Source organism: Sciurus carolinensis, chromosome 18 (assembly GCF_902686445.1).
Source record: "Sciurus carolinensis chromosome 18, mSciCar1.2, whole genome shotgun sequence".
NCBI lineage: Eukaryota > Metazoa > Chordata > Mammalia > Rodentia > Sciuridae > Sciurus > Sciurus carolinensis.
The window spans coordinates 27,391,691-27,419,160 of record NC_062230.1 but is presented as its reverse complement, the minus strand read 5'-3'; the positions used below and the strand labels follow the sequence as shown (position 1 = coordinate 27,419,160).

General features: G+C 54.6%; 2 protein-coding genes across 3 annotated transcripts in view; one reads left to right on the top strand and one right to left on the bottom strand.

Moving 5' to 3' along the window:
• The window catches only part of Iqck (IQ motif containing K), a 117,696-nt gene extending 113,563 nt beyond the window's left edge, over window positions 1-4,133 (top strand). Inside the window, exon 9 of the mRNA XM_047533134.1 lies at window positions 2,833-4,133. Coding sequence (XP_047389090.1) covers window positions 2,833-2,888 — 56 coding nt within the window. The 3' untranslated portion in view covers window positions 2,889-4,133. The remainder of the gene's footprint in view (window positions 1-2,832) is intronic.
• Gprc5b (G protein-coupled receptor class C group 5 member B) lies at window positions 3,581-26,021 on the bottom strand. 2 transcript variants are annotated; one of them, XM_047533131.1, is made up of 4 exons: window positions 25,856-26,021; window positions 15,734-16,764; window positions 7,891-8,048; window positions 3,581-6,765 (listed from the first exon to the last, which is right to left on the bottom strand). In XM_047533131.1, the coding sequence occupies exons 2-4, from the start codon at window positions 16,737-16,739 to the stop codon at window positions 6,721-6,723; spliced, it is 1,209 nt and encodes a 402-aa protein (XP_047389087.1). In that variant the 5' UTR covers window positions 16,740-16,764; window positions 25,856-26,021; the 3' UTR covers window positions 3,581-6,720. The 2 variants fall into 2 exon arrangements, with proteins under 2 accessions (XP_047389087.1, XP_047389088.1); XM_047533132.1 differs by lacking the exon at window positions 25,856-26,021 and adding an exon at window positions 25,510-25,588.
• Window positions 26,022-27,470: the final 1,449 nt, after the last annotated feature.

Genomic DNA, 27,470 nt, shown 5'->3' with positions numbered 1-27,470 from the left:
TCGAGATTTCTCTATGATGTTCTGGAAGAGATAAGAAGCGCCCTTTCCCAGGAAAGGTCAAAGTAGGTAAGAGAAACTGGTGAGGCATGGACAGGAATTGGTTAACACATGGGACCAAGGCAAGCAGGCGAGGTCTTCCTCAGGCACAGCTGAGGAAAAGCCGGGAGACCCAGGGGCTGGGATTCCCAGAAGCCAAAGCTTCTCCACCTACAAACAGCCCCAGCATTCATCTCCACTGCGGGCCAGGAAGAAGGTCTTGAGGAACAGTTTAAATTTTGAGACTCACAGGCAGCCAGCATGATGCTTGGAATCTGGGGCTCCTAGACGCCTCTGGAGGTCCTACGATCATATTTCTTAGAGGACTCACAGTCTGCTTCTCAGCCCTGGCTGAACATTAGCGACACACAGGAGCTTTGACTACAGCCTGAGGCCCAGGCCCCAGGCCAAGGACAGCAGATTTTTGGGGTGAGGCCCAGGTACCAATAAATTCCAGAAAGTGACCACATGATTCTTAAATCTAGCCAGGGGAAGAACCTGTAGTCAGGGGACCTCAAACTTCTTACTGGTGTTTGTCAGAATCACCTGGAGGGCAGATCGCCGGGCTCCACCCCTAGTTTCTGATTCTGGATCTGGAATAGGGCCTTGAATTTGCTTTTCTAACAATTTCTCCGTGTCCCCCAAACACGCTTGGGAGCCGTCTTGCAGGTCTGGAGTTCCGCTGGTGCTGCTCGGGTTCCCCAGGTACCTCCGCGAGGGAGCGGGGCGGCCCAGACCATTCCACCGCGCACCCCTCTTCCCGACTAGCCGGAAACAGGCCAGGGCAATGGCACCTGCTAGCAATCAGGACTTCCCCACCCCCAGTCGCTCACGGTCTACCAGCCAACCCACCAGGGACCAGTGAGGGACGCTGCGAGAGCACTTGGCAAGGACGGGAGCGCCCGTGGCTATGTTGGATCCGTGCCACATCCTCAGGGTCTTGACGCAGAGGTCTTCACTGTGGTCGCCTCTAGAGCGTCCATATAGAGAACAAAAGATAGATATTGCACACTGAAAAGGTAGCTCCTGTGACCCCAGGCTCCAGGTGAAGATATTATTTTGGTTTGAGTTAACATAGGTTGACACTCCGTTAGCCGAAAGGGACCGTAAGTGTTTCAGATTTCAGAATATTTTCACTCATATAATGAGATATCTTGAGGTCGGGATCCAAGTCTGAACACTAAATTCATTTATGTTTCATATACACGTCACCTGGAGGTAACTTTTTAAAAATATTTTTTAGTTGTAGATGGACACAATACCTTTATTTTGTTTATTTATTTTTATGTGGGGCTGAGGATCAGACCCAGTGCCTCGCAAGCATCTACCACTGAGCCACAGCCCCAGCCCCACCTGGAGGTAATTTTATACAATATTTTAAATAATTTTGTGCATCAATACCGTTATAGTATGGCATTTTCCACGGGTGGTTCTCAAAGAGTTTTGAAGGTGCTAACATTCAAACATTGGAATTCTGGATTTTCAGTTTGGGCGTGCACAACCTGTACAAGTATTAGACATTTTGATCACTATTGAAAAAACAGTGGAACGTGGGAAGCAAAGGAATGTGTGGAGACCCTCGGCATCTCAAATTGCCTTCTCATTCGGCACCTGGGATTTTTGCACACGGGCCAAGATAGGGACAGGGAGGAAGGGAAGAGCAGAATGAGGGACTGACAGGAACCCTGGCCACCGCCAAGTCCACGCCTGAGAGCGAAGATCTGGAACTGATTTCCTTGGAATGAATCACAACCAAGAATCCTTGGGAAATTTTCGTGTGCCCTCCATTTGTGTGGCTGAAGGGTTCCCCCCACTTTCATCAGGAAACACCCGAATTGCACGTGATAGGGTGCGGACCTCACCGCTGTGCTGGCGTCTGGCTGCTGTATGGCCTTAGTGGCGGGGGTGGGGTGGGGTGGTGGGGGTGGGGTGGGGTGGGGGGGGTGGGGTCAGGAAAGGCGGGTAGACACAGCTGGAACCCCTGCTCTACACTGTAGCCACCTCAGCACCCTTTCGACCCAAACAATGCTTCTCACAAATAATCGGAGCCTATGACGTCACTCTCAGGCGTTAGCATCCGAGGCAAGCACTTGGACTCTAGTGGCAAAGACGTTAACAAATTGAATGTCTTTGCGCTGGGGCTGTAGCTCAGTGGCAGAGCACTTGCCTAACATGTGCCCTTGAGGACCTGGATTCAATCCCAAAAGAGAGATTTCCAAAAGGATGTCCCCAACCCGCCCCAGGCTGAACTTCCATGTTTATTTGGGTACTAGCTTTTATTCTGGAGGATTAATTTCCCTTTTAGAAAGTACCAGGCTGTGTCCAGCTAACTTTCCTGTTTGGCAGACTCAGGAAATCACCAGGATCACATTTTTGTCCACACTGACAGAGAAACGATTCTTTCTGACCTTGTCATTGACCCCGGCAATACCTGGGATTTTTATTTGGGGTGGGTGGAGGGAGGGGAACAGATTGGGTCGAGTCCAGAGCCTGGAATCTGTCATGTTCGGTAAAGCTCCCTGCAGTGCCTGGACCTGCAAGGCACACTTTCGACCTTTCTCTGAACTGAATCCAGAGTGGCCGTGACAGCAGGGGAGGTGGCTTGGAGTTTTCGGGTGCAGCGCTCGGAGCACAATGGCTCTGTGTTCCTCCCTGTGGATCTGGGGGCCGGGGCCAGCAGGCGCTCTGTGGGTTTTGCTGCAACTGCCTCACCCACACATCCAGGTTTCTGGTTTCCAAATGACAGGTCTGTCGAGGTGTGTCAATCGACCCTGACTCTCTCTCATCTCTCCGCAGTGAAATGCACCATGGAGGACCATGAGGAGCTGGCGGGCACGACTCCATCGCCCTAAGCACCACTGGTTCCTGTCCCCTCCAGCGCAGATTACCCCGGCGAGGGAAGTGTCCAGCTGTGCTCTCTCTCTTGTCATCTCTGTAATGACAAGACTCAGTACATCTGAAAAGAGAATCTTTTTTTGCACAAAACAGGATTTGTTGCAAACATGCTCAGTGCACATCGTTTAGAAAAGTACCTGTCTTAACTTTCTGCATTATCCAAAAATTTAGTCTTTCTTCTGATTTCTTCAGTGCTTCAGAAGTAAACTGTGCAAACTGCTAGTAAAATACACGATGTAAATCTAGTCCCAAGGGAAGCTCTTTTACCACTTTTGCAAATTCCATATTTAAGTCCCAAATCTCTCAATTTCTTGGGTTGTTGTTGTTTGGTTGGTTGGTTTTGCAGTACTGGGGATCAAAACCAGGGTCTTGCACAGGCTAGTCGAGTACCCTACTACTGAGCTACATCCCCAGCCGGAGATGAGACCCTTAAACTCAAACAACGGCCACAAAGGATTTTTTCTTGTCTGGGTTCCAAAGTATTATAGAAAGTTCCAGCTTCTATGGGTAAATTAACTTATTAACCTTATTTGCTTATTTGTTCTGTGGTTTGCTGTTAACCAGGATTCTCTCATTCAAAATGCCACAGTCTCAGCTGAAGCCGGCCGGTGGTATCGAGTTGTTTTGACAAGTTCCCACACATCTTAAGTAAATAGTAAAGCCTTTATTTTTGTGTTAAGAACAGCATTTTGAAAATAAAACCTATCTGCCCATGCTTAACAACCTTTTAAATTTGTAATATTTATATACAGTCATGTATGGTACACATTGATTGTCTTAAAATTTCTTGAATAATTTTTTTTTATAAGTAAGCAAGTCAGCCAGGGGAAGATAAAGGTACATTATAAAACACACATTAATACATTTAATAAATATATATTATCTATCAAAAACGAGCCTTAGCTCTTTATCAATTAATAAAAAGCACCTGCTGAGAACACCCATAAGCTGGTATAATCGTTGCATCCTTGGATTATAAAAGCCACAATGCCCCTTTCAGCTTGGGATCTGGCCCAAAGCATTCCACCCAGCCTCGGCCAACCCAGAACACCATCCAGCGTGCCCTCGCTCAGTGCCTCGTTGGCACCTGTGCCCCACACAAGCACTGATCACCCAGCTTCCAACACCAGATCTTAATCCTGGAAACACTCGGGACCCAGGGGACTTCCCAGTTTGTAAGTGCTTGAAGCTCACTCCCATATACCCACCCTCCATCTCTAGCAGGGAAATCTAGGACCGAAGGACAATCTTCCATTAAATGAGAGGACAAGAGTGGCCGTTACAGTCCCAAAGCCATGTCACTAACTGGACACGGGGACTTGTGCTTACAATTAGGGATTGTTGTTAGCCGCCGCCGCCAGGCCCTGTCCCCCAAGCAAGTCCTGTTTCCGGGAGCAGATCTTCAACAGAGGTGCCACTGGATCCTGTGTCTAAACCCCGATGAACCACGCCGCCTCTTGGTACTCTTCAGGTGAATTCAGGAGAAAAATCGCAGACTTTCCTCTGCCCCCGCTCCCACCTCTGCCCCATCGTGCGGGCGTTCAGCCCACCTTGAACCTTAGAGCCGAAATAAAACAAAACCCAAAGCGCAATAACCTATCGGGAATTTTAAAAGGGGGAAAGTCTCATTGAGTGAGGTTCTGTTTTTATGGTGTGGAAACACTACTCTCCGCGGATAGCCATTTCCGCTGTGCTCACCTTTACACGCGTGGACAAGAGAGAACTTAGAGAGAAAAAGAAGATGGTGTGAACGCCTCCCTTTTGCAAGGGGGGCTCTTGCAGACCGAGTCACTGATGGTATCAGAAAGCTCCAAAGGACTCCAGAGAGCGGGGGTGAGCAACCATTTCCTGGCACGAGAATGCGGAACGCTGTCGTTTTCCACTGCACTGGACCGAGGCCTCCAGAGACTGATTCATTTGCAGGATGCGGGGTCTGCATGCATCACCCGGCAGCCCCACCGAGACCCTAGCTGTTTTCCCTCCTTCCGCTCCCCAAGGCTCAGCCCACCCAACGGAGGTCCTCGAGCAGAGAGGCCTGGAGTCTGATTTTCTAGAAGCAAGCACATGCTCTGGGCAGGGGCGGGTGGGTGCTTCCCAGAGGCCCGGGAAGGACTGGCCTTCAACTGCCATGCTTTCTCGTCCCCCATGCACGGTTAACAGAAGGAGATGCACTAGCTGCAGGTACCACTTGCAGGAGGCCCCCAGGGATGGCCGGTTGGGCCTTATTTCCCCATGGTCTGCAGGGACGGGGGGCAGCGGGGTGAAGATGGGGAGGGGACACAGCAGAGACTGGGGCCTTGAGAAAAATCAGGTTTATTAAATCGTAGCTCAAATGTACTGGCTTATGAAGAGTCGTCCCCCCTCCCCCCACACTGACCTTGTTCGTTTTTCTTAAAAGGTTAAAGGCTTAGGGTGGTTTTATGGAAGAAGCGATGTAGTGATTAGAGTCTATGCGGAAGGCCCGCCCTCATTTATACATTCCACGCCGTCAGGTTAAAACGCTTTGCTTTGAACCGTTGCCGGCCAAACAGTGCAGAGAACATGGGGCTTTTAATGGCCGGGATGCTCGCAATGCCAAATGACAAAGGAATGACTTGCTCAGGACAGATGGAAACCATGACAGAAACAATGGGCTTTGAAGAGAGCCATTTTCATGGAACCTGCAGAAATCCAAGAGAAGAACGTCCCCCACATCCTCCCGAAGCAGCAAGAGACCCTCTTGTCTGGAAAACCCGCTCGGCCCTGGAACCTTCTCCAAACCCATGGAAAAGACCCAAGAAGTCAAGGCCAGACCAGCTCTCTCCATCTCGCGGGCACCCCGGGAAGCCCTGCGTGTGACATCATGGCGGGGAAACTTGCTGGGGTGCCCGCCTTCTGACCCGCTTCCTGCTTCAAGCTGGTGGCCCCACTGAAGCTTTTGAAAATGAACATGGAATAAAACTGGGAAAGGACTTGGCGGGGCACCCATCAGCGCAGGAAGACAGAGATGGCAGAGGCAGGAAGGGTGCTGTCCCTCGCCAGAGTATTTCTATGGCTCTACAGGGAGGGGGCGGGGCTTGTTTCCTTGCCTTGGCTCTTGGGCAAGAGGCCCACAGGAGAACAGTGGCCGGTCACCACTTTCTACATGTGGCGGTTCCTTCAAGGCCTGGAGAGCCTCCTCTCCTTTGGCACATGCCAAGGCCCCTCCACCACTCTTGGCTATAAAGCTCCTCCCAAGATTTGTTCAGGCCTCGCCTTGGAATCAACCCTCAGCCTCTTTAACTCCCCTGACATGTGCAAACCACCAGGCCAGCCAGGCTTCGGTCTCCATGAGTCATTCTCAATGACAAGGTCATCTCCAAGAGGCCACCTGGGGCCCAGCGCTTGCCAGGGAGGGGGAAGGGGTGGGGCCCCCAGATGCAACCAACATCAGCCTGGCCCACCGGCTGCCAGTTCCAGTTGGGTTCTGCTCCACCCCAGGGGGTGGGCCAGGCTCCCCGGCCACGTTGGGATGAGCCTAGTACTATTTGCTATTAGCTTGGCTTTAGTGTGCGGGGACTGAGGCTGGCCGGCAGGACGTGTCTGTGTGTGTGGCGGGGCAGGGCGGGGCTGGGGCGGGAGGGCAGTCAGCGTTAGCTTTCAGGTCATCAGTGTTCACATGTACACGGAACCCCTTGCCGGGATTTCCAAATCTCCTGGCTGTGAGGCGGCCTTGTTCGGCTACTGTTACTGATTTCTCCCTCAAGAAAGACACGGCCAGGGAATGAAAGTGATAAGAGAGATTCTTATTCTCTGGAACTTAAAAGTCGTTCACCAGAGGTGTCTTCCAGTGTGAGATGGCGGAGCGGTTGGGATCTGTAATAACATAAGGATAACACACTGAGAACTCCGTGCTTTGCAAAGTCAACGTCAGACACTGATTTGTGACAACGTGCCAAAGGTAAGTGACCTCGCTTTTCCCCAGATGGGTCGAATAAAACCCAAGCAGAGCAGCAGCCACTGTGGGTTGTAACCATGTTCCCCTAAGGTGTATGAGAAACTCACTAAGTCCTGGGTGCTCTCACACACCCGGACCTTGAAGGAACCAGGAGGGCTTAAGAGTCACCAATGGGACCTTTTCTAGCCAAATTATAACACACAGGCCAAATGCTTAGGAATCTGGCTTTTCTTGGCATGGGACAGTAAAACAGCACTGTAGATGGTGTGATTCTATCTGAGCATGTTCCAAACCAAAGCAGACCAAAGCCGAGTACATCACTCAAGATCAGGGAAACTGAAGTTCCCTCCAGAGGTCAAGACCATCCCTGACTCCCATTAAAAAAAAAAAAAAAAAAAAAAAAAGCTCAGGTTATGGAATCAGCACATGAAATAAAGGATGGAAATCCAATTTACACAAGTAAACCGGCTCATGCGTCGTTTCTGAAAGAAGCATGTAGCTATGTCTGGAAATTAAACGTGGGGATGAGGCATGTCTTTGGATTGCTGGAGAAGCAGAGCGATGTCACTCCACAGAGGCAAATGGCACGTGGCAGTTCTGCTGCGGGTCTGTTTGGCGTCAGAGCAAGCCTGCTCTGCCTGAGGGAGACACGTGGTCATCGACTCGGTTTCTTAGGATGTCCCTTAGGGACAGCTCCTTAGGGAGCTGGGATGGGCAAGCTGGCACGCAGCTGGGGCGCAAGGACGGGGGACTTAGACTGGCAAACTCTGCTGCGGGGGCTTCGTCATGGTGGGCCTTTCCTTCAAGTCACCTCCCAGGGAGAAGGCTGGGCAGACTTCCCTGGATCCAAGAGCCCCAAGAACGGGCCCCCTTCCGAAGGGACCTACAGGTGGTTGACTAGGAACAGGCGGATTTTCCGCGCATGGAGAAAGGTGGGGGAGAGGGAAAGGACTTGGCAGCACCGCATGCACTCAGCTACGGGGACCCCAGGGCAGGGGCCCCGGGAAGCTGCTCCCACAGCGCACGCGCGCCTCGGTACTCACGGTGCCGCCGTTGAGCACCACCGCCATCTCAGTCGGCTGGTACACGTTGCTTCTGAAGGGCGCGCTGGGTCTGTTCCCCAGGCTGCCGCTGGGCTTCTTCCCCAGGCTGCCACTGGACCTTTTTCCCAAGCTGCCATTGGAAAATCCTGCTCGGAGAGCTGAGGGGGGAGGGGAGGGAGGAGTTGGCAATCCGACAACACCAAAAAAAAAAAAAAAAAAAAAAAAAAAAAAAAAGAGAGAGAGAGAGAGAGACACAATTTTGCTTTTTTTCCCTGCATCAACAACCCAGGGCCTGAGCACCCCCACCCAGCCAGCCACCGCAAGGGCTCCTCCCCTTTGTCACAAGCTGATTCAAAACAAGTCACAAAGGGGCTTTGTTCTCAGGCTCTCTAGGAGCCTGACCCTTCTCAGTGGGTTGGGAAGTTTGTAGAGTCCAGGGTGCAGGCTCCAGGGGGAGGGGGATCCAGGGTTGACCCTTGACCCACCCCCCACACAGAGCCCCTGCAGGCCTTGGGTGACAAGCACCTCAGCAGCCCTCAGGTCTCCTTTGACGAAAGAGCTCCTTTCCTCACTGCAGAATGCCACAGGACGTCACTGCTTCTGGATCCACGCAGAGGTGGGGACCTCCAAGAACATGGCCATGGAGTGTATGATGGTGCCTGTCACCACTGGCCAGCGGCCCTCCCATATGTAGGCTCATTTCTGAGCAGGACTAGAAGGCAGATCTGAAGCAGCAATGACAATATAAGGTAGCACTGTTTACCTCTCAAAGTTGGCTAATTGGTGTTCTTTGCTGTTCTTGTAAGGGAGTCAAAATTTCCTTTTTGGTAAAGAAATACCACATTAACTTGCAAAGACATGGAGGGACCTTAGATCCTAGCGCTAAGTGGAAAAGGCCAGTCTAAAAGCTCATACTGAATGGTTCCAACGGCATCATCTTCTGCAAGAGGCCAAACCACAGAGACAGTAAGAGATCAGTGGTTGCCAGGGGTTGGCGTGGGGCGAGGGATGAAGAGGTGGCGCGTGGGGCACTTCAGCACAGTGACACTGTTCTGGATGACACCACGGGTGGACACACGTCATGATGTGATTTGTCAAAACCACAGAACTGTGCAATACAAAGAGTGAGGTCTAATTAAAATGTAGACTGTAGGGTTGGGATGTGCACAGCTCAGTGGTAGGGCACTAGCCCGGCGTGTGCAAGGCCCTGGGCTCCATTCCAGCACCGCACACAGCTAGCAATCATGTATTAATGTTGATTTATCAAGTGTAATAAATATGTGACTAATGCAGGTTCATTGTTAAGAGGATTTTTTTTTTTTAAAAACTTAAACCTAGGCTGGGGTGTAGCTCAGTGGTACAGCACCCGCCTGGCATGTGTGAGGACCCAGGTTTGGTCACTAGCACTGCAGGAAAAAAAAAAAAAACAAGAAAAAAAGAAAAGAAGAAATGATATAAAAAACAAAAGTCTTCTCCATTGTCAGAAGGGTCTTCATCACCTTCACTTTCATTGAAAGTACTAAACCTGCTTTGCTAAGAAAAGACTTGAGGTACAGGGTGTGGCTTGGTGGCACAGCACTGGCCTAGCATGTTCCTGGGCTCCATCCCCAGGCCCACTTGGATTGAACCCGGGGTGCTTAACCACTGAGCCACATCCCCAGTCCTTTTTTAAATTTTTTAAAATTTTGAGACAGGGCCTTGCTAAATTACTAAGGCTGGCTTTGAATTCTTGAATCCTCCTGCCTCAACCTCCCCCGTTGCTGGGATTACAGGCGTGCACACCATGCCCAACCTAGATTTTTTTTTTCGGATTACTTGGGGCAGGTACCAGACTGGCCTTACTATACCATAGTTAACCTTCATAGATTACCAACCAGGAGCCAGGCACTGTCATTCATATATATATATATATATATATATATATATATATATATATCACACACACATACAAACTCATTTTCTTAGCATTAAATTTTCATAGTATGATAGGTACCTATATTCTTTCTAATTTACACAGGGCACAGAGAGGTTAGGCCTGTCCAAGGTTACACAGCTAGTCGGGGGCAGAACCAGCATTCAAACCCTACAGAGAATCTGAGTTCTTAAGAAACTATCACACCACACTGGCTCCGGATACTATGTTTTTATCACACTTTATTACTTAGAAGTAGCTTGAATTAAGTGATGTTAAAGGACAACTCAACCCAGATTGGGCCCAGAAATGGAGACTGAGTGAGCAACACATATCCCAAGACACACCTGGGAAAACTTCTTGCTTTGGCATCTCTAGGGCTTGGAGCAACTCATTCACATGGTGCTGGGCAAGAAGCTGCCCCTCTAGAAGTGTTGATGGAGTGGCTGGGGAGCAGCCCCAAGTGGGAGATAGGCTAGTCTCTTGCTATTCCCAACTCCTAGCCTAGGCCTGCCTGAGAGGGAAGGCCAACATAATGCAGAGACCCAGCAGCTGTGGCTGAGGACACAGCCTTCAAACACCCTCTCTTCAGAGAAACAAAGACTTGCCTCTGCTGTCATCTGTGGGGTGCCTTGGCCCGAGAGGCCCTCTCTGTAGTGGCTACTCATGGTTCTTCTCTGATGAATAGCCCTCCTATAACAGCCTTCTCCCAGGCCTCAGGGGTGGTCATGTGACTTAGTCTTGGCCAATCAGGGCATCTGGTCTCTTTGGACACACTGATTGGTTCAGGGAAAGGCATTCAAGTCCAATCAGAATTAACCCTGGGATTTTTGCTCCAGTCTCCTGGGAAATGGTCCTCTTTTCCAGGTTCCTCTATACAAGCTTAGAGTTGTGAGTTACCATGACACTAACAGCCAAGAGATGGAGAGAGACCAAATTTTGTCAAACCTTGAGTTTCCAGAATCTAACCGTTCCTGAAGCCTGCAGCCCAGCGCATTTGGCTTGTTTAATGCTTTAGCCTATTCAAAAAGAATTGTTTTTAATTACATGCAACTAATTTCAAGAGGCCTCACACCCTATTCAACCCAGGCCAGATCTGAAAGGTAAGCAGTGCTTACCCATAAGGGGGTCCCCACAGGACGCAGAGCGCAGAGTTCAAATGCCAGTCTTGTGTAGACACTGCAAGTGAGGCCCTGCCACCAAAGTCAACTCAGGGTCTTCCAACAGGAACCAAAGGGTCAATTTATTTATTTATTTAATTTGTTGTGGTTCTGGGGCTCAAACTGGGGGACTTACATGTGCTAAGTAAGTGCTCTATCACTGAGCTACACATCCTCAGCCCAAAGGGTCAGTTTAAATAGTCCTTGACCCCCGTGAGACCCTAGAGTCCAAGGTCCTAACAGAAGGAAACACTCTTCTTTTCAGTCCCTTTGGAGGGTGAACATTTAACATGCCTTGTTGATGCTTTCTAAGATGTGATCCAAAGTGCTAACCCCTCTCAGTGCATTTTAACACTTTATCAGGTATCTCGTGTCTTGTTGATTAAAATGCTCAGGCTGGTGAAGTTGCATGTATCTGGAGTCTCTGTCGAGGGAAGACTATATGGGGGTGTAGCTGCTGGGGCTTGGCCGAGCCACAGTATAGCCCAGTGGACGCCCCTCCCATCTCCTGGCACATCAGGGATGGACTGACTCTCAAGGGGAGAGAGCCCGAAAGGCTGGCAGGTGTTTCAGATGTTAAGAGAAACAGGATCAACCGCCACCCCTGGGGATTGGCTAGTCTATGAGACCCAAGGGCTCAAGGGTGAGGGGCACCTCATGGGGCCAGGTTCCTAAAATACAAACTGTTTCAAGTCAGCACCAGAGACACCAACAGCTGCTCCTACTGTGGCAAAGGAGCGTGCCCAGATGGTCCCCAGCCAGCAAAGCAAGAGTTTCTAGAATAAGGCCATCCCAGCCAGGACTCCCGCTTGGCCTCTCTGCGTGAGCTTTCTGAGGGTTAGGCTTTGCCTGAGGCCTGTCATACCTGGTTTCAGGTGAATTTTGGTGGAGACACATTTGGGATGATCCGAAAGAGGGCCGCTACAAAACCAAATTCTGACAACACCCCCCAGGATTGCTGGAGAGGTGGAGAAAAGGCTGTCAGGCAGTTATCCAGTGTGGGGGGTGGTACATCAGTCTGCCTTTCGGGGGTGCCACTGGATTTAAAGTGCAAGCTGGGCACGGTGGCGCAGGCCTATAAACCCAGCCACACGGGAGGAACTATTTTGCAAGGAGTTAATTGATCAAAGGCAGAAAGATGAATGGATAAGAATGTTTGCTGCAGCACCGTGGAAAGCTGGAGGCCAGCTGAACGTTGACCCCACGAAGATCGGAAACGTAAATCACGGTGCCCGATGGAGAACCGCAGCCGCTGACCTTGGAAAGGCCCTCCTAACACGGACGCAGGCAGGCACGCGGCGCGCCACCGCTTGGTCCAGTGGTTCCAACCTGGTCACATCTTAGCATCACTTGGAGAGCTTGAAAAATATCTAATCCCAAACCCAGACCTTATCAGATCCAGGCTGCCGGCATTGCTCATTTTCTTAAGCAGCCCAGGTGGTTCTGACGAGTGGCCCGGTTAAGAGCCACTGGTTTAATGCATGCGAGCGAGGGTGGATGTGAGACTGTGTGCGCATGCGCACTGAGATGTTTGGCAAGGCGGGAACAAACCATCGGAAGTAGTTGGTTTTAGGCAGGGGGCTTTTAGCAACTTCTCTTACTTTTACCTCCACGAATCTTTTCTGGTTCTACACAATTCTTGCTGCTCCTCTACCATCAGAAAGAAGAAAAGCATTTTTGTTTAGAAAAAGAGACCCATGGAAGGACAACCTGTCTTTGGACATGTGAAACGGGTGGGGGAGGGGGTGGCACCTCCCAGGCCCTCCCTCATCTCTGCTAGCCCTGACACTGCTGCTACCGACCTGGGTCCCAGGGCCCTTGGATCTCTGGATCTTCTGTAGATATGAATTATCGGCTACATTTTTAGAAGAAACAATATGATGGGATTCCAAATACCAGCGTTTCTCCTCCCTGTTCCGCTATGTTGAACTTGAACAAGTTGCCTGATGTCCTGGGGCCTCAGCTTCCCACTCTACAAAATGGGTCTGATAATCCTCATATTTCCAAAATTACAGAGTCGCCCTGACATGTCACTGAGCTGAGACACTGAAGTGCTTTAAGAGGAAAGTACTGCCGTGGCCGAGTGGGAGAGTGCGTGGGCTCCAAAGGCAGGAGGCCTGGGCTCAATCCCTGGTTCTGCTTCTCCCACGAGTCACTCAGCCTGTCTGCAAAACAGACCTCACGGTGCTGTTGTAGGGGTGAAATGAGACTGACCACTAAGATGCTCAGCGTGGTACCTGGCCCATGGGGAGCACACACTGAAGCAGGACCGTCCTTGCTTTCCCTCTCTCCCTCTCTCTCTGTCTCTCTCCCTCTCTCTCTCTCGGTACCGGGGATTGGACCGGTGCTTAACCACTGAGTCACGTCCCCAGCCCTTTTTTATATCTTATTTAGTAACAGGGTCTCGCTGAGTTGCTTAGGGCCTTGCTTTTGCTGAGGCTGACCTTGAACTCATGATCCTCCTGCCTCAGCCTCCAGAGCCTCTGGGATGACAGACGTGTGCCACCGTGCCCATGTCCTTACTTTTAAGGGTCCAGAAATTTGGGTAGTGCCGGGCTCCCAGCTTTACTGCAGGAGATGGAACCACCACATCCAACAACGCTGGTTCATAACCTTTTGCGGGGTCACGGGTGCCTAAGAATCTAACAAAGCAACAGACCAGTTCTCCAGGAGAACGTGACTGCAGAATCTTCATGCACTTCAGTTCTTGCTACCTTTGAGTCCAGGGTCTGAGACAAAGAGGATCCTCTCTCCCACAGAGGCCAGCAAAGTGGTGGCTCTACGAGACCCCAGGAACTGGCTAGCCTGTGGCCTCTGTTCCCTGCAGGGGTCAGCTCCACCCTGACCCCTGCCTTCTCCTGGCAACCCAGGGGAGCGGCCCCCCAATTGGGCCAACACTGCCATCCTGGCCCCGTCTCTCCACAGACACAACTTCCTGGCCTGGAACTTTCTGGTAAGAAGAAAGCAGCTTGGGTAAAGACCACCTCGCGACTTTCAGTCTTATCCGGAGGCGGCCACAGGTGTTGCCTCTGGCTGGTGGGTCCGGCCAGGTCAAGGGATGTGGAGGAAGGGGAAGCATGCAGGTGGGACAGAGGGGTGTGAGCGGCCTTGGAGGAACTGCTGGCTCAGTGTGCCTCCTCTGCCTGCAGGGGACTGGCGGTCATGGTTCCTGGACCCAGTAAGGCTGACTGTGGGCATAGCCGTGCACCAGGCAGCTGGGCGAACGTCACTAAAGAGGGAACCATGACAGTCTGGAAGGGGCCAGCTCCTGGCTGTGTGTCCCCAGGCACAGAGTCCTAGTGCCTCTGGTTCATTCATCTCTGGGGTGGAGATGGTGACAGGGCTTGCCTCATCGGGTCACAGCTGAGGACTGAAGGGGCAGTACAGGCCAAGGGCAGCAGCGCCTGGCAGGTCCGTGCTTGCCAGGCCAGGCAACCGGCACGATGGCTGCTGTTCTTATTTGTCGTTATCAACGCTGTAGCCCCAGTGCGTCTTCAGGCAACTCAGGAAAGGTCATTTTATTTCATCTCAAATGCTGGGAACCTAGCCAACTCCCTTCAAGTATGGGTTCTACGGGGCATCGATGGCAGGGCCTTGGGTACCTGTATGTCCCCGGGGCTCTCATGACCTTTGAACCCGGCTGCAGCAGAGATGGGCAGTCTTGGGTTCCTAGATGAGGTCACCTCACGTCCCACCAAATCTGTTTTTCTGCCTTGGGATCTGGTGGAATTTGTTCAGCCCATTCACCAGAGTTATGGTGGATGATAAGGACCCTGGGAAATGGGAGGTGGTCGTGAGGGATGCCCCAGCCCCTTGTCCTTCCAGGCCGATTCAGGGACTCATTTTATATTCAGAGGCCCCGTTGCCCACGGCAGTGACCAACCATCGATGCACTTGCGTTGGTGCCTGACCCGCCCCGCCCACCCAAATTCACCATCCAGGCCCTTATCTCAAATTCCACTTTCAGGGGAACTCAGCTGAGACGCACGGGCTGCCTGCCTGCCAGGGCCCAGGGGAGCCTGGTGCTCAGTGGTACGTCCCATAACCGCTGCATGAGGCATATTTTCTTATTATTTCTGTTTTCACAGATGAGAAAAACTGAGGCTCAGAGAGGCGACGTAAGTCGCTCAAAGCCAAACACTGAGGAAGTGACAAAGCCAGGATCGAACTTCAGGGCCCAAATCTGAACACTCCCGGTGACTGGGGTGGGGGAGGGGGCAGGGGCACTGCCCTCATGGTGTCCTGCATCATCCGAGCAGGGCCGCAGACTCAGCCACCTCTGGGAGCCAGGGAGTTCATGTGGATGTGGTGTGTGGCGGGTCGGGAGCCTGGAGAGCAGCAGGTGACCCCCATCTCGGGGCAGCCACCCCCGGGGCAGCGGGAGCAGCAGAGCCTCCAGGACTCACTGGCTCCAGTGAGTTCCAGAAACTGTACTTGGGAAGGTCAGTCTGTGTTGCCAGATCCGATTTTTTCAGATTTTTCTTTTCCCCTCTGCAGTGCTGGGGAATCAAACCCCGGGGCCTCATGCATGGTACAGCCCCAGCCCCTGACTTTTCAAAAGAAGCCAAAAAACTAGATTTTCTTTTTCTTTTTTTTTTTTTTTTTTTGTAATACATTAGTTAGAAATGGGAAGGGAAAAACAAAAGCTAGATAAAAAAATCCATCTCTAAGCCAGTTTGGGCCCAGGTCTGGGGGCTCCCCATCGGCACGGGAGAGAGTCCTGTGGGGACAAACGGCCCTGGGGCCTACCCAGCCAGGCGGCCGGCTTTACCTGCGTTGTGCTCGTCCATGGAGAAGGCCTTGTTCTCCATGTAGGTCCGAGGCAGGGGCACGTCCTCCTCAAACGCCGTCTCCCGCATTCTGGGCTGGGATGTGTCAAAGTAGTTGGGTGGGTTTTCCTGCAGGGGCGGGAGAAGGGTGCAGTGGATCTCAGGGATGGCGTGGAAGATGACGAAGACCCAGCCGCTGGCCGCCAGCGCGATGGCCAAGGTGGGGTCGCTCCAGCTGTCCGCGTGCTGGATGACGGCGTCGCCAAAGAGGTACATGGTCATCCAGGCCGCCCAGATGACCACGGACAGGAAGGCCGTGATCAGGACGAAGATCCCGTTCAGCTTCCACCTGTGGAACTTGCCGCACAGCGTGAAGAAGGCCTGGCCCAGGGTGATGACCAGCAGTACCATGTCGTAGATGAGCGCCATCACGAAGTCCATGGGCTCGTAGGCGCAGGCCGGCTTCGTGTCCCGCAGCACCGTCAGCACCAGCCACTCGGTGGCGATGATCACCTGGACCAGCATCAGGCACAGCGCCAGGCCCACCAGCTGCCAGCCCGCCGGGCTCGTGCCCTGGCGCACCAGCCTCCGGATGCGCCACGTCTGGCTCAGCAGGCAGGAGAAGCAGAGCGCAAAGAGGACCCCCCAGAGGAAGCGGCGTATGGAGCAGATCGTCTCGTCCATCCGGATGATGAAGGCGAACGTCAGTCCAAAGAGGCCCAGGGTCCCCAGGAGGAAGAGGAAGTGCAGGCACACAGGCCTCCTCTTCTCCTTGTCCTTGATGAAGGGCAGCCGCACCAGGAGGATAAGCATCAGGAGCAGTGTGATCAGGGCGCCCGCCCCGGCCACTGCCTCCACCACGATGCCCCAGATGGCGTCCAGGTCGCACAGGGACACGTACTGAGGGAGGAGGTCCAGCCCACAGCCCCGCGACGTGCTGGCGTTTTCAGAGGCCACGGAGGCGATCACCAAGAGCAGGAGGAAGGCGAGGACCTGATGAGTTCTCATCTTTCTCTCTGGCGCCAGGAACGTTCTAGAAAAGGGGAGTAGGTAGTTGGGGAGAAAGATAAATCCACCGTAAGACTCCCACTCCCCTGACTTCCTGAAGAAGATCCGCCTTGCCTCAAACCGGTGGCCCACCTGGCGCCCTTGAGACACATCAGGTAAAGGTGACCCCCTCCCTCCAGGTATTGGGGCCCCCCATGGGGGACTTCGCCTGCCACCTGCACCCCGTGCAGCGAACAACCATGAATCACTGTCACCGGGGGCCGGGGTCCGGGCGGGAGGGAGACTCACCTTCCCTGTATACTCTTTGTACTCTTCAAACGGGATATTGCGTGCCACGTCTCCCCTCTTCAGAAACAAGGGCATACGACGAGACTTTGGGCACCACCAAGGTCAGGCGCCGCGCTGGGAGAGCGGCACGCATTACCCGCTTGGCCTTCCCACTCTCAGCACCGCGGCTAACAGTGCCTGACCCCGCTCTGGCCAAAAACTGGGCTCGTCCGGTCCTCACAATGCCTCATAATGAGGCAGGTCCTATTGTGACCTCCATTTTACAGGTGACCCTGACCCCAGGTCACACAACCCCACTCCTAGAAGCAGCCCCTCTCGTCGCTCCCCAGCGTCCCCGCAGTCCAGCCCTCCCGTCTGTACTGTACCCACGGCCTCAGCCGAGCCCCGACGGAGGACACTGGGAAGAACAAAAGTGTGGCAGGAGCGAACGCACAGGCGAGTTCCTTGTTCCCGACCCGAGGTGACCAAGCGCAGCCGGAGCGCACATCGCGTGAGGCAGTGTGAGCGCTCTGCAGAGCCCTGAAGTGCAGGGCCCACGTGGGCAGGCGCCAGGGCAAAGGCTGCTGTCCTATGGGAGGGACTTGAGCGTCCCCTGGGTGTTGGTACCGCAGACACTGGGGCCCACGCGGTCCTGTGGGTACCACGGGAGGATTGGTCATCTACAAGGAGCTGTCTTCCTGGGCCCCCTGCTTGCTGCCCCCTCCAGCGTCCCACCTGCCCCCTCCAAGGGTTTCCCGAGGGTCTGCCCTGGGGGTGTGCGGGATTCTCCCGCCCTCTCTTGCCCCAGGCCAGCTGGAGTCCGCAGGGCAGCCTCCTCCGGATGGCCTTAACTCCAGTCTCCTCTTGCGGCCGGCCCCCTCTGCTTGGGCAGGGAAGGCTGCCCCTCCCACACGCCAGGCTGGGCTCCATAGCCGTCAGCTCCGACCTGGGTCAAGGTCACACCCCAGTCCTCTCTCCAGCAGCTTCTGGTCCTCTTCCTTCTCAGCTCTAATAGTGCCTGCCGGGTTTTTTTGCCTGTTTCAAACTTCCCTCCTCCTCTTCTCCCTTCCTGTCTTTCTCCACTGAAAGATGTGGCAGGGCTGGGACACTGTCCCTCCTGCTCATCGGTAGACGGGCTCTCTCAACCCTGGCATGATGGCCACTTGGGCTGGATCGTGCTTGGCTGTGGGGTGTCCTGTGTGTCGTGGGGTGTCCGGCAGCACCCCGCCTCTGCACGCCAGGTGCCAGCAGCATGTGCAACTGTGCAACTATGACCATCCATCAAGATGTCTTCCTCTAGACACAGCTAAATGTCCCTTGGCAGGGGCGGCAGGTCAGGGGGTGGGGTTGGCCAGACTGAGGACCCCAGGCCAAGACTCACACCAGTGCACACTGCCTGGCAAAAAGTAGGTACTTAGCAAACCCCGAGGGAACGTGACTCAGTCTCTCTCTCAGCCACCAAGCACCCTGCTTTTGAAAGGGGTCTGGACTTGGAGAAAGCCAGAGCAGCACCTGGGCTCGATGCTCATGCCCAGCCGTCTCAAGCTGGACCTCGTCCTCAGCTGAGCTGCACGTGGGGATGTAACCAGCCCTGCTCTCAGCAGCAGCAGCATGTCCCCAGGGCTTCCGTAAGTAAATGCAGTATCGACCACCTCTCTCTCTGCTCCTTTCCGGAGATCCCCAGCGGCTCAGATACTGCCTTGGCCGTGAGGCCATTGACAGCATCAATTATTGATGCGCTAAAGGAGTAAGTGCTCGGGGTGGGGGATCATGTCCTTTGCCTACAAATGAGAGAAGCGCCGAACAGGAGGCCTCAGGCGAGAGGGGCTCCTAGGACAAGCGCCGCATGGTCGCTGCATCCGGGCAGGTGGAGGGAACGGTGGGCACAGCAGGCCGGCAGGCCAGTCACTGGAGTCGGATGGGGCCACAGCCACACGCCGCGTGGGCAGTTATTGACTTTGTGACTCACGAGTCCTTTAGATCGATCCACTTAAAACCTAACACATGAAAATACTTCTCTCTCGTTTTAAAACTACGCATGTGTGTGACATGCTGCGCACTTGATGGGCACATCCCAGTGTCCCATCCTTGGGAAGAAACTTCATCCTAGACGGAACTGCTTATCACAAGGTCTGGGAATCATGCTGGGAATGAACATTTAAGAACTGGATCTGTCAGAACAAGATCCCTAACAGAGTGGAGGGGCCCTGGGGTGGGTTTCCCGACCTCTCTCAGTGGCAGACTTGATGAAGAGTCCTGCAAACATACCCAGGCAGACTCTCTGGGTTGTAGCAAAACCCACCTCTCCCCTGTAGGAAGGGCTTCTAGGGTCTTGACTACCACCCCTCCCTCAAGGCCTCCCACCCACATACCCCAAGGCCCGGGGGTCTCAACGAGGGACAATTTGCAATGGGGACAACTTGCAATAGGGACATTGGCAACATGACATTTTCAGTTGTCACAGTTGGGGACAGGAGCACAACTGGATGTATGGATAGGGACTAGGGATGCTGCTGATAACCCTATAATGCAAAGAGCAGACTCCACCATTGGGAATTATCCACCCTAGAAAGTCCATAGCGCCGCCCAGGTTGGGAAAGCTGGTTTAGATGGGAAGAGAGCCGGAAGGAAGATGCCGGCCAACCTGCAGGCCTCGGCCACGGCCTGCACCCCAAGGACCTTCCTTGCAGGAAGAACATGGCTAGACGTCTTCAACTGCGTCTGCTTACGGTCTTAGGAGAGGCCCTTCTCTCTCCAGGTCTGGCTGCAAATCGGGACTCGGTTTCCCCAACTCCTCCCTGCCCCGGCTTCCTGCCTGGCCTTGCAGCCACAACAGGAAACCTACAGAGCTGATGGAAAGGCCAACATGGCGGCCATGCTTCTGAAACTGGGCAGAGCTCCCATGGCTCTGAGCCAGGCCTCCAGTTCCTGCCTCCTTTCTGACACCGGAAATGGATACACTCTTGCTTTCTGCTTCCATTCCTGCAGGTGGAACCCTCTCCTCTTTCCAGGACAGCTGTTGTTTTGGTTGCCCAGGGTTGACGCTCCCATTTCTGGAAAGAGCTCCTGTGTTTTCTGTGGAGAAGCTCCGCTGAGCCCTAGCTCCCAGCCTGGACATCTGACCCAGGCCTGGCCAGTCAGATCGTTTATCCTCCCCTTTGGCCACACGGACTGGCTCATGGGAAGGCAAATGGCCTGAACTAGACCTGTGGGAAGCAACCCTTGGGTTTGGGCTAGCATTAACTGGAAAGAGAGCTTCTTTGTGCTGGCTGATAAGACAGAGCGACGGAGGCCTGGCACTGGAGAAGAGTCCACTTTCCACCCCAGGGAGAGCCTGTCTGAGCTAACCCAGAGGAAACAGCTAGTGCAGGACCTGAGTCCCCATGCATTCTCCCACGGCTGGAGCCAGACCAGATCTTCCCAGTTCCAGCAGCTTCCCTATTTTGGACTAAGCCACTCAGAACTGGGATTTTATCACTTGTCAAGTCCTCAAATCCCTCGCCCCTCGAGTGGCCCCCTTTCTCCAGGAAATCCTCCCTAGCCTATGAGCAACTAAAGGCAACCAGGAGGGGTCCAGTTGTCTCCAGTGGGCCATTATCATTCCTGAGGACATCCAGGAGGTGACAGCCACCCGACTCCATAGAACAATGTGTGGCTGGGGAGTGTCCCATGGAAGCCAAGGCCACCAGCTCATCTAGGATTTCCAGGGGATTCTGCATCACCCGACAACGACGGTACCGCTAACTGTGTCTGGGTACCCTCCCGTGCAGGCCACTCGTTAACTCCCAGGGATCTGTGGAACAGCCCTATGGGGTGAGTACTTCACTGTCTCCATGTTACAGGAGATAACATTGTGGTACAGGGAGGTCAATGGGCTTGTCCAAGGTCATCCTTGGACAGAGGTGGAGCCCAGAGGCAAACAATGGTACTACTGTTCCTGGGCTCTTTCTACAGACCAGGGCCTCTAGAAGTGTCACTTGGTGAGACTTTTGGTGGCCAGTGTATCTAAGCGAGTTTCTCCCTGCCCCCACTGCGCTCTGGGCCAGTGCTGTGGATCACAGTCTCTGTAACACGCATCAGGATTTTCCATCATTTTATTTTATGACTCTTTTGATCTGTTCCTCCCCACTCCGGTCCAGGCCCTGGGCTGCTTTGTTCTGGCGCTCAGGTGCTGAATGAATGAACTTATAAATACAATCGCTAACCCTACTGTCACCTTGCAAGGGTGGTGTTCATGCCCAGTTATTTGACCACAGAACTGGCACCAGCAGCAGTGCCCGGGAGCTAGTTAGAAAAGTAGATTCCCAGGGGGGTCCAGCCACCTGTGCTTCCACAGTCCTGCAGGCCATGTTTGGGCACCCTGAGGCGGGGTGAACGGGGACACTACATCAGGGGAACCCTCTCCTTCCTTCCCCTTCACCAGCCCTGCGCCAGACCAACCAGGTAAGCCCCCATCCAGTTAAATCAGCCACCTGGGGTCTCCCACCTGCAAGAACCGGGGCGGCTCTCCAGAAGCCCCAAACAGAACAATACCAGATTAGAGGTTTCAAGTCAGCCTTCAGGCAGGGCTGGCTGGGATGCCAGGAACACATAGCAACAAATCCGTGGGATGCAGGCGGGCGGCTCCTCCAAAAGAGTAATGAATAAATGTGAAGGGCTAGGCAAGACTCGGCTCACATACTAATTACCCCTGCTGCCCGCCAGGCTCCCAGAAATGTGACTCATTCAGATGTTCTTAAACATACCGCGCGCGCGCACCACACACACACACACACACACACACACACACAGAGGCACCCTGCAGAGGTTGGAAAGAATGCAGTCAGCCTCCCTCCTGTGAGGACAGCAAGGTCTGCCTGGGCTCTCCAGCCCTACTCCTTGCCAGGGTGGTGTGACCCTCACAGTCAGACCTCCCAGTTTCAAATCCCGCCCCATGGGCTGGGGGTGCAGCTCAGTGGCATGCAGGAGGCCCTGGGTTCCATCTCCAGCAACCCCAAAACAACCAACCAAGCAAAAACCAAAACAAGAAATCAAGACAAAAATCCCAACGCTGTCCTGTGACGCTTGCTAGCACCCTGTAACTCTGGGTAGCTGACTTAGTCTTTCTTGTCTTAGTTTCCTCATCTGCAAAATGGGGATGGTGCTAGCGCCTACCTCGTGGGGTTGTGGTGAGGCTTAAGATAATAATTAGGATTTAGGGTGGCAGTTAACATGGGGTAAGCACTATATAAAAAAATCTGTTAAGTAAATAAAAAAGACTGGCCAATACTGGCTTGTCAAAGCAGCGAATTCCTGGGAAACCGATCTTCTAGGAGGGGCGGTTGCCATGGAGATGGATATGGAAGGGGCTCACCGGGAGTGTGTCCACTGCTGGTTTCCAATCTCCCCCATCACACACTAAGCAGAGGTCTCAAGGCAGCATGAAGGAGAGATGCCTCTGCAGGTGGTCTACCCTGGGACCCCAAAACCTCCTGCTCTCCCTGGCAGGTGATCTATGTGGGATCCTTGCCGCGGTTGGTGGTAGGACCCAAGGCCAGCCTGGGGGTCCCAAAATCTGAGGTCTGTCTTGCAGAGACAAAACCAGGGCTCCAGGAGACCAGACACCAGCTCTTCTTCCAGGAACCAGGATCCCCTTCTTCCCACCCACCCATGAGACAGTAGAAACAAAATGTACAAAACCCACTCTGGAACACTCCATTCCGACTGGCCTTGCCCGGGTTAGACTGCTCTCAGCAGGGTTTCAAGGACTTTTACCTTCCACCCAGGGTCCCCTCCCAGTGTGTGGCAGCTCAGGGGCATCTCAACGCCACCCTCGTCGCTAAAGATGGGGGGAGGCCGAGGAACCAGGAAGGGAGAGAAAAAAAAAGCAGGTGTGTGTGTATGTGTGGGGGGGTGAGCTTTCCTAGCCCGGGCATTTTTAATAGTTCAGTACCCAGATGAATACCTGGCACAGTTTCCAGTCCCTCCAGACTCCATGCGAGTGGAAGACCTCAGTGGGAGGGAGGCCAGAAGAGGGGACTCTGATAGAACCATGTGACATGGGGCATTACGGAACCTCTCTGCATCTCAGTCTCTTTGTCTATAAAATGGCCAGAGGCTGACTGGAATTTACAGGCCCAGCTGGGACTACTAGAACCCACTTTTTCCCAAGGCCTTGACCTCCGAGGCCTTTCCATTGCACCCCTGTTCTGATCCCTCCCCCATGTCTGGCAGATGCCCAGGAAGGGGCTGTGGAGGAGCCAGTCTCCCCACGCACCCCAGCATCATCACGCCGTGTCCCAGCCCACTCCGATGGGGCCCACGGTGCACTTCCTGCTTGGCTGGATTAAACGGTTACAAGGTTTCCTGACATTAAGCTCTTTCCCAGATCCCCGAGTCCCCGCCTCTGATATCTTTTCCAAGTTACGCGATCTCATAATCTTCATTTCCCAATGCTGACGAGACATCAGCCTGTTTGGGAGGGCTCGGTGAGGGGAGCTGGCTGGGGAGGCGATTTGCAAGAACAAGCTCTAAGAGACATGCATATGCAAAGCATCTCCAATCCTGTAAATAAAAGCAATCATTTAGATGCAAATTGCATCCTTGGCCGCGCGTTCCGCAGTGGATGGTTGCTCTCGGGCTGTAATTCTAAGAAGAAAATGTGACTAACTCCAAACCCCTGATGAAGCTCGGTGAAGGCATTGCTCTGGGGGCCTGGGTTTTGGTGAGGATGGATAAGAAGTGCCGGAAAGTGGGGAGTAGGTCTTGAGACCTCAGGCACACCTTGGGTTGGCTCCCAGGGCTGGCCAGGGTCAAAGTGGTCCCCATAGACTGCAGAGTCCGGGGAGGCTCCCTGTGCCTTGGGAGCTGTTCCTGGTCTCTTGTGTAGGTCAAGGGAGATTTGAAAACTCTGGCTTCCTGCTCAGAACCCTCCGAGGCTTCACTAGCCCCAACAGAACAAGCCCTAAACTCCTTTCGGCCGCCCCAAAGATGCTGGTCTGGCGGGTGTCTGCCACTCCCCCACCCCCACCCCAAATCTGCCTCCTGCTCCAGCCACAATGGCCTTTGTTCAGCGCCTCTGAGCTCACCCCCACTTCCAGTCCTTGCCTGGTTGTCTTTCCCCAGGATCTCCTCCCTGCTGGCGGGCCCCCATCTTGCTGGGCTCCACTTCATGTCACTTGCCAGAAGTCTTCTCCTGTACACCCTTGTCACTTTCTTTTACATCGCTCCGACTTATTTTCTTGGCAGCCCTAGGGTGATCCTATGTTGTATCTAGTTGCTGTTTCTCTGCTTCCTTAGTGTTTCTTTACAGGCCTTTGCAGGCTCCCTGTCCCCCATAAAAGCAGGGGTCAGTCCCTTTGACACCCTGTTCTGTGCCCAGAACATTTGTTGAAATAAAAATTAGCCAATATCGATTTCGAGCTTATGTTTCTAACCAGACTGGAGGTCTCCCGCCGCCTGGGCCTCAACCCGCGAGTCCTTCCTCCTCCCTTCTCCTCCCCCTCCAACTCAACTGACCCCTTTTCACTTAGAGCAGAGAACGGTTTGGAAACAATGTTCACTCTACAGTTTAGATAGAACACTGTGAGGGCTCCCAACCAACAGATGCCAATTTGCATTCTATTTACATGCCATTTGCATGCAGTTTAACTGAAGTCTGGCCACTCCGAAAGCCCCTAGTCCCCACCGAAGAAACTTCTGAAAAACGTTCCTTGGCTGAGGTGCCGGGATTTTGTGCCAGGCCCCTCCCCCACTTCTCTTGTCTTTGCAGGGACCCCCCCCCGGTGCTTCCTGGGCTCTGCTCAGGTGCCCCCCATCTTGGCGCAGTTGGGCAGCCAATGTGGCGCGTGTGCGGGGGCCCCAGGCGGGGAGGATGCTGCCCGCCACACTCCAGGGGCCTTTGTCCGCGTTCCAAGGAGCCGCCCCCTTAGAGAACCCGGGACAAGGAGGAAGGAATTGGCTGGGCCTGGGTGTGACAGAGCAAGGGCTGGGGAATGAGACCGCTGCGCTGGGGCGTCTCTGGGGCAAGGTCGGCGCGCCCCTCCAAGGCTGGTTAAGCAAGTCCCCCGGGGCCAAGACTGGTGAGGGCTCCTTCCGTGTTCTGGCCTATGCGCCCAGGCAGCGGGGACACAGGGATTCGTGGGGTCTTCATGGGGCTGGGAGTCCGCGTCCCCCAAGTGGGGCCATAGCACAGGGTTAGTCCTTACCCCTAGCTTGGTCCACTCAGAGGCCCAAGCGCCCCGCGACTGGAACGGAAACGACTGCCCTCCATTGTACGCAGCCCCCTCATCTGTCCCCCAGCCTCAGATCTCGGCTCAGTCTCTTTCCCCTGCCCCCGCCCTTGCCCAGTAGTGCGCGGCCACCGCGGGCTACGAGACTGGCCCCCAGGCCCTGCGGCAGGTGCGGCCGGCTGCTCGCCCCCAAAGTCCGGCCCTTGCGCTCTTGGCTCTGTCTGTCCTGTCCACAGTGAGCCCCCCACCCGCCCGCCACGCGGCCCCCAGGTCCTCCCCGAGGTTCCGCTCACACGAGTCACGCCGGCACGCCAGGACTCCCTCACGCTCCCAGCCGCCTTTACCACTGGTCACCCAGACCCTCCCCAGAGACTTGCTCTCCAGGCGGAGTGGGAGCAGTTCCCCTGCCCCCGACAAAGGTCCCCAGCCCCTCCTCCCCCGCCCCGCCCTCTGCGGCTCCTCTCCCGCCGCACTGAGGTTCCCCTCACCCGAATCCCACAGCGCTCCCCGCGATTAACCCCAGGAGGGGAGTTAGAAGAGCACCAGAAGAGGACCCCCGCAATCTCCCCAAGCCTAGGCGGGAAAAGTTTCTGGGGTCCCCGCAGCGCCCTCCACTGCGTCGGCGCGGCTCGCACTCACCGACCCCCGCGGCCCCGCAGCGCCGATCTCCTGTTGGCCTTCGGCCGGAGTCACATCTCTGCAGCGCGGCGGCGGCCCCCACTCCGCGCACGCCCGCCTGCCGGTCCAGCCTCACTGCATTGCCCTAGCGAGTCGCTGCCGCGCGAGGCGCCCCCTGGCCCGGCCCGCGCTGCTGCAGCGGCCGCGGCCCCGCCCCCGCCCTCCGGCCGGCTCCTCCCCTGGCCTCCAAGCCCCGCCCCCGGCCCCGCGTTCTGTGAGGCGCGAGTCCAGGCTCGGGTCTAGGCGCTGTCAGCGAGCAGCCCGCGAGACGAGCTCTTGGTTCCTTGGCCAAAGCGCTGAGACGACCCCCAACGTCTGGCGTCCCCAATACGAGGACATTTGCCCCACATCCACCGTGCACCCGCAAACAGTACCGACGCGACATTCCCCAAGTTGATCCATTTGCAGAAACTACCCCCCCCCCCGACACACTCCGGGGAATACTCCCACGGGGGCCTGGGGCAGGACCCTTCTCCAGCCCAGTACGCATGCCAATGTGGGTGCGCAAGCAGAGACTCTCCCGCAACACACCAGCCCGGGTCCAGGCGCAGCGAGGATCCTGCCGCGCGTTCCCAAGTCTCCGACGCCCGGGTATGCCTCTGGGCACACGCGCAGCTCGGCCTGCTCTAGGCGCGTCCCTACCGGGCACACTCCCCGCCCTCTCTACCCCGCTGCCGCAGGTCCTTGCCCTTTTGCTCACACTAAGCCCAGCACGCAGAGCCTTGGCCACGTCAAACACACCCACCCACACGTCGACATGGTGCACCCCTCGCATGGGTCGTTCGCAGGATGCCCCCCCCCGCCAGCACACATCACCCACGTACGCACACGCCCACCACTCTCCCGGGCGCACATTTTCAGAGGTCCCAGCCACCAGCTGCGAGCTTCGCAGACGCTCAGGGCACAGCCAGGACACGTGTCCACCGGCAGGGCGGCCTACAACCTCAGCCCTTAGTCCCCTCCTAGTTCACCCGGCAGTCAGGTTGCACTGCCTGGACAGGCTGTCGGTGTGTGTGTGTGTGTGTGTGTGTGTGTGTGTGTGTGTGCGCGCGCGCGCGCGCGCGCACGCTCTGAGCTTCAGTAGCCCTATGGAGCGGTTCCCTGGGTGACCTTCGGATCTGCAATCTGGGGCTCATCTCAGGTCGTTCCTCCTGGAGACAAAAACGGGTCGTTGCGAGTCGCCCTTTCTGATTTCTCAGGGTGAGAGCACCCTTCCTAACCCCAGCCACAAAATACATGAAGACGCAACAGGGAGATGGTCCCACCTCCCGGGCAGGAGGGCTGAAGAACAACACTCCTTTCAGGGTGATTGCAGTCTCTGTGTTTTGGGAACCGCTGACCTTCCGAAATACTCCCTTTCCTTCTGGCCTCTCAGTTCCAGTATCTCTACGCCAGTTTTCTCCCGATCAGGTCACATATCCCTTGGGTACGCACTTCAGCGAATACCTTTCATTTTTAAGGAAAAATGGAAAGACAGGCCTCCTCCCACTCTCCCCGAATTTGCTGAAGTAGCGTATTGGGAACGCCTGGAACAGTGCCTGGCATACAGCAGGCGCTCATTACATATTTGCAGGAC

Bases quoted from the DNA above. Each gene is read 5' to 3' on its own strand.
- Gprc5b (XM_047533131.1), bottom strand. From the start codon at position 16,739: ATGAGAACTCATCAGGTCCTCGCCTTCCTCCTGCTCTTGGTGATCGCC. The intron at 8,049-15,733 runs GTAAAGCCGGCC...CTCCCCCCTCAG, and splicing joins CATGGACGAGCACAACGCAG to CTCTCCGAGCAGGATTTTCC. The intron at 6,766-7,890 runs GTGAGTACCGAG...ATGTTATTACAG, and splicing joins TGGTGCTCAACGGCGGCACC to ATCCCAACCGCTCCGCCATC.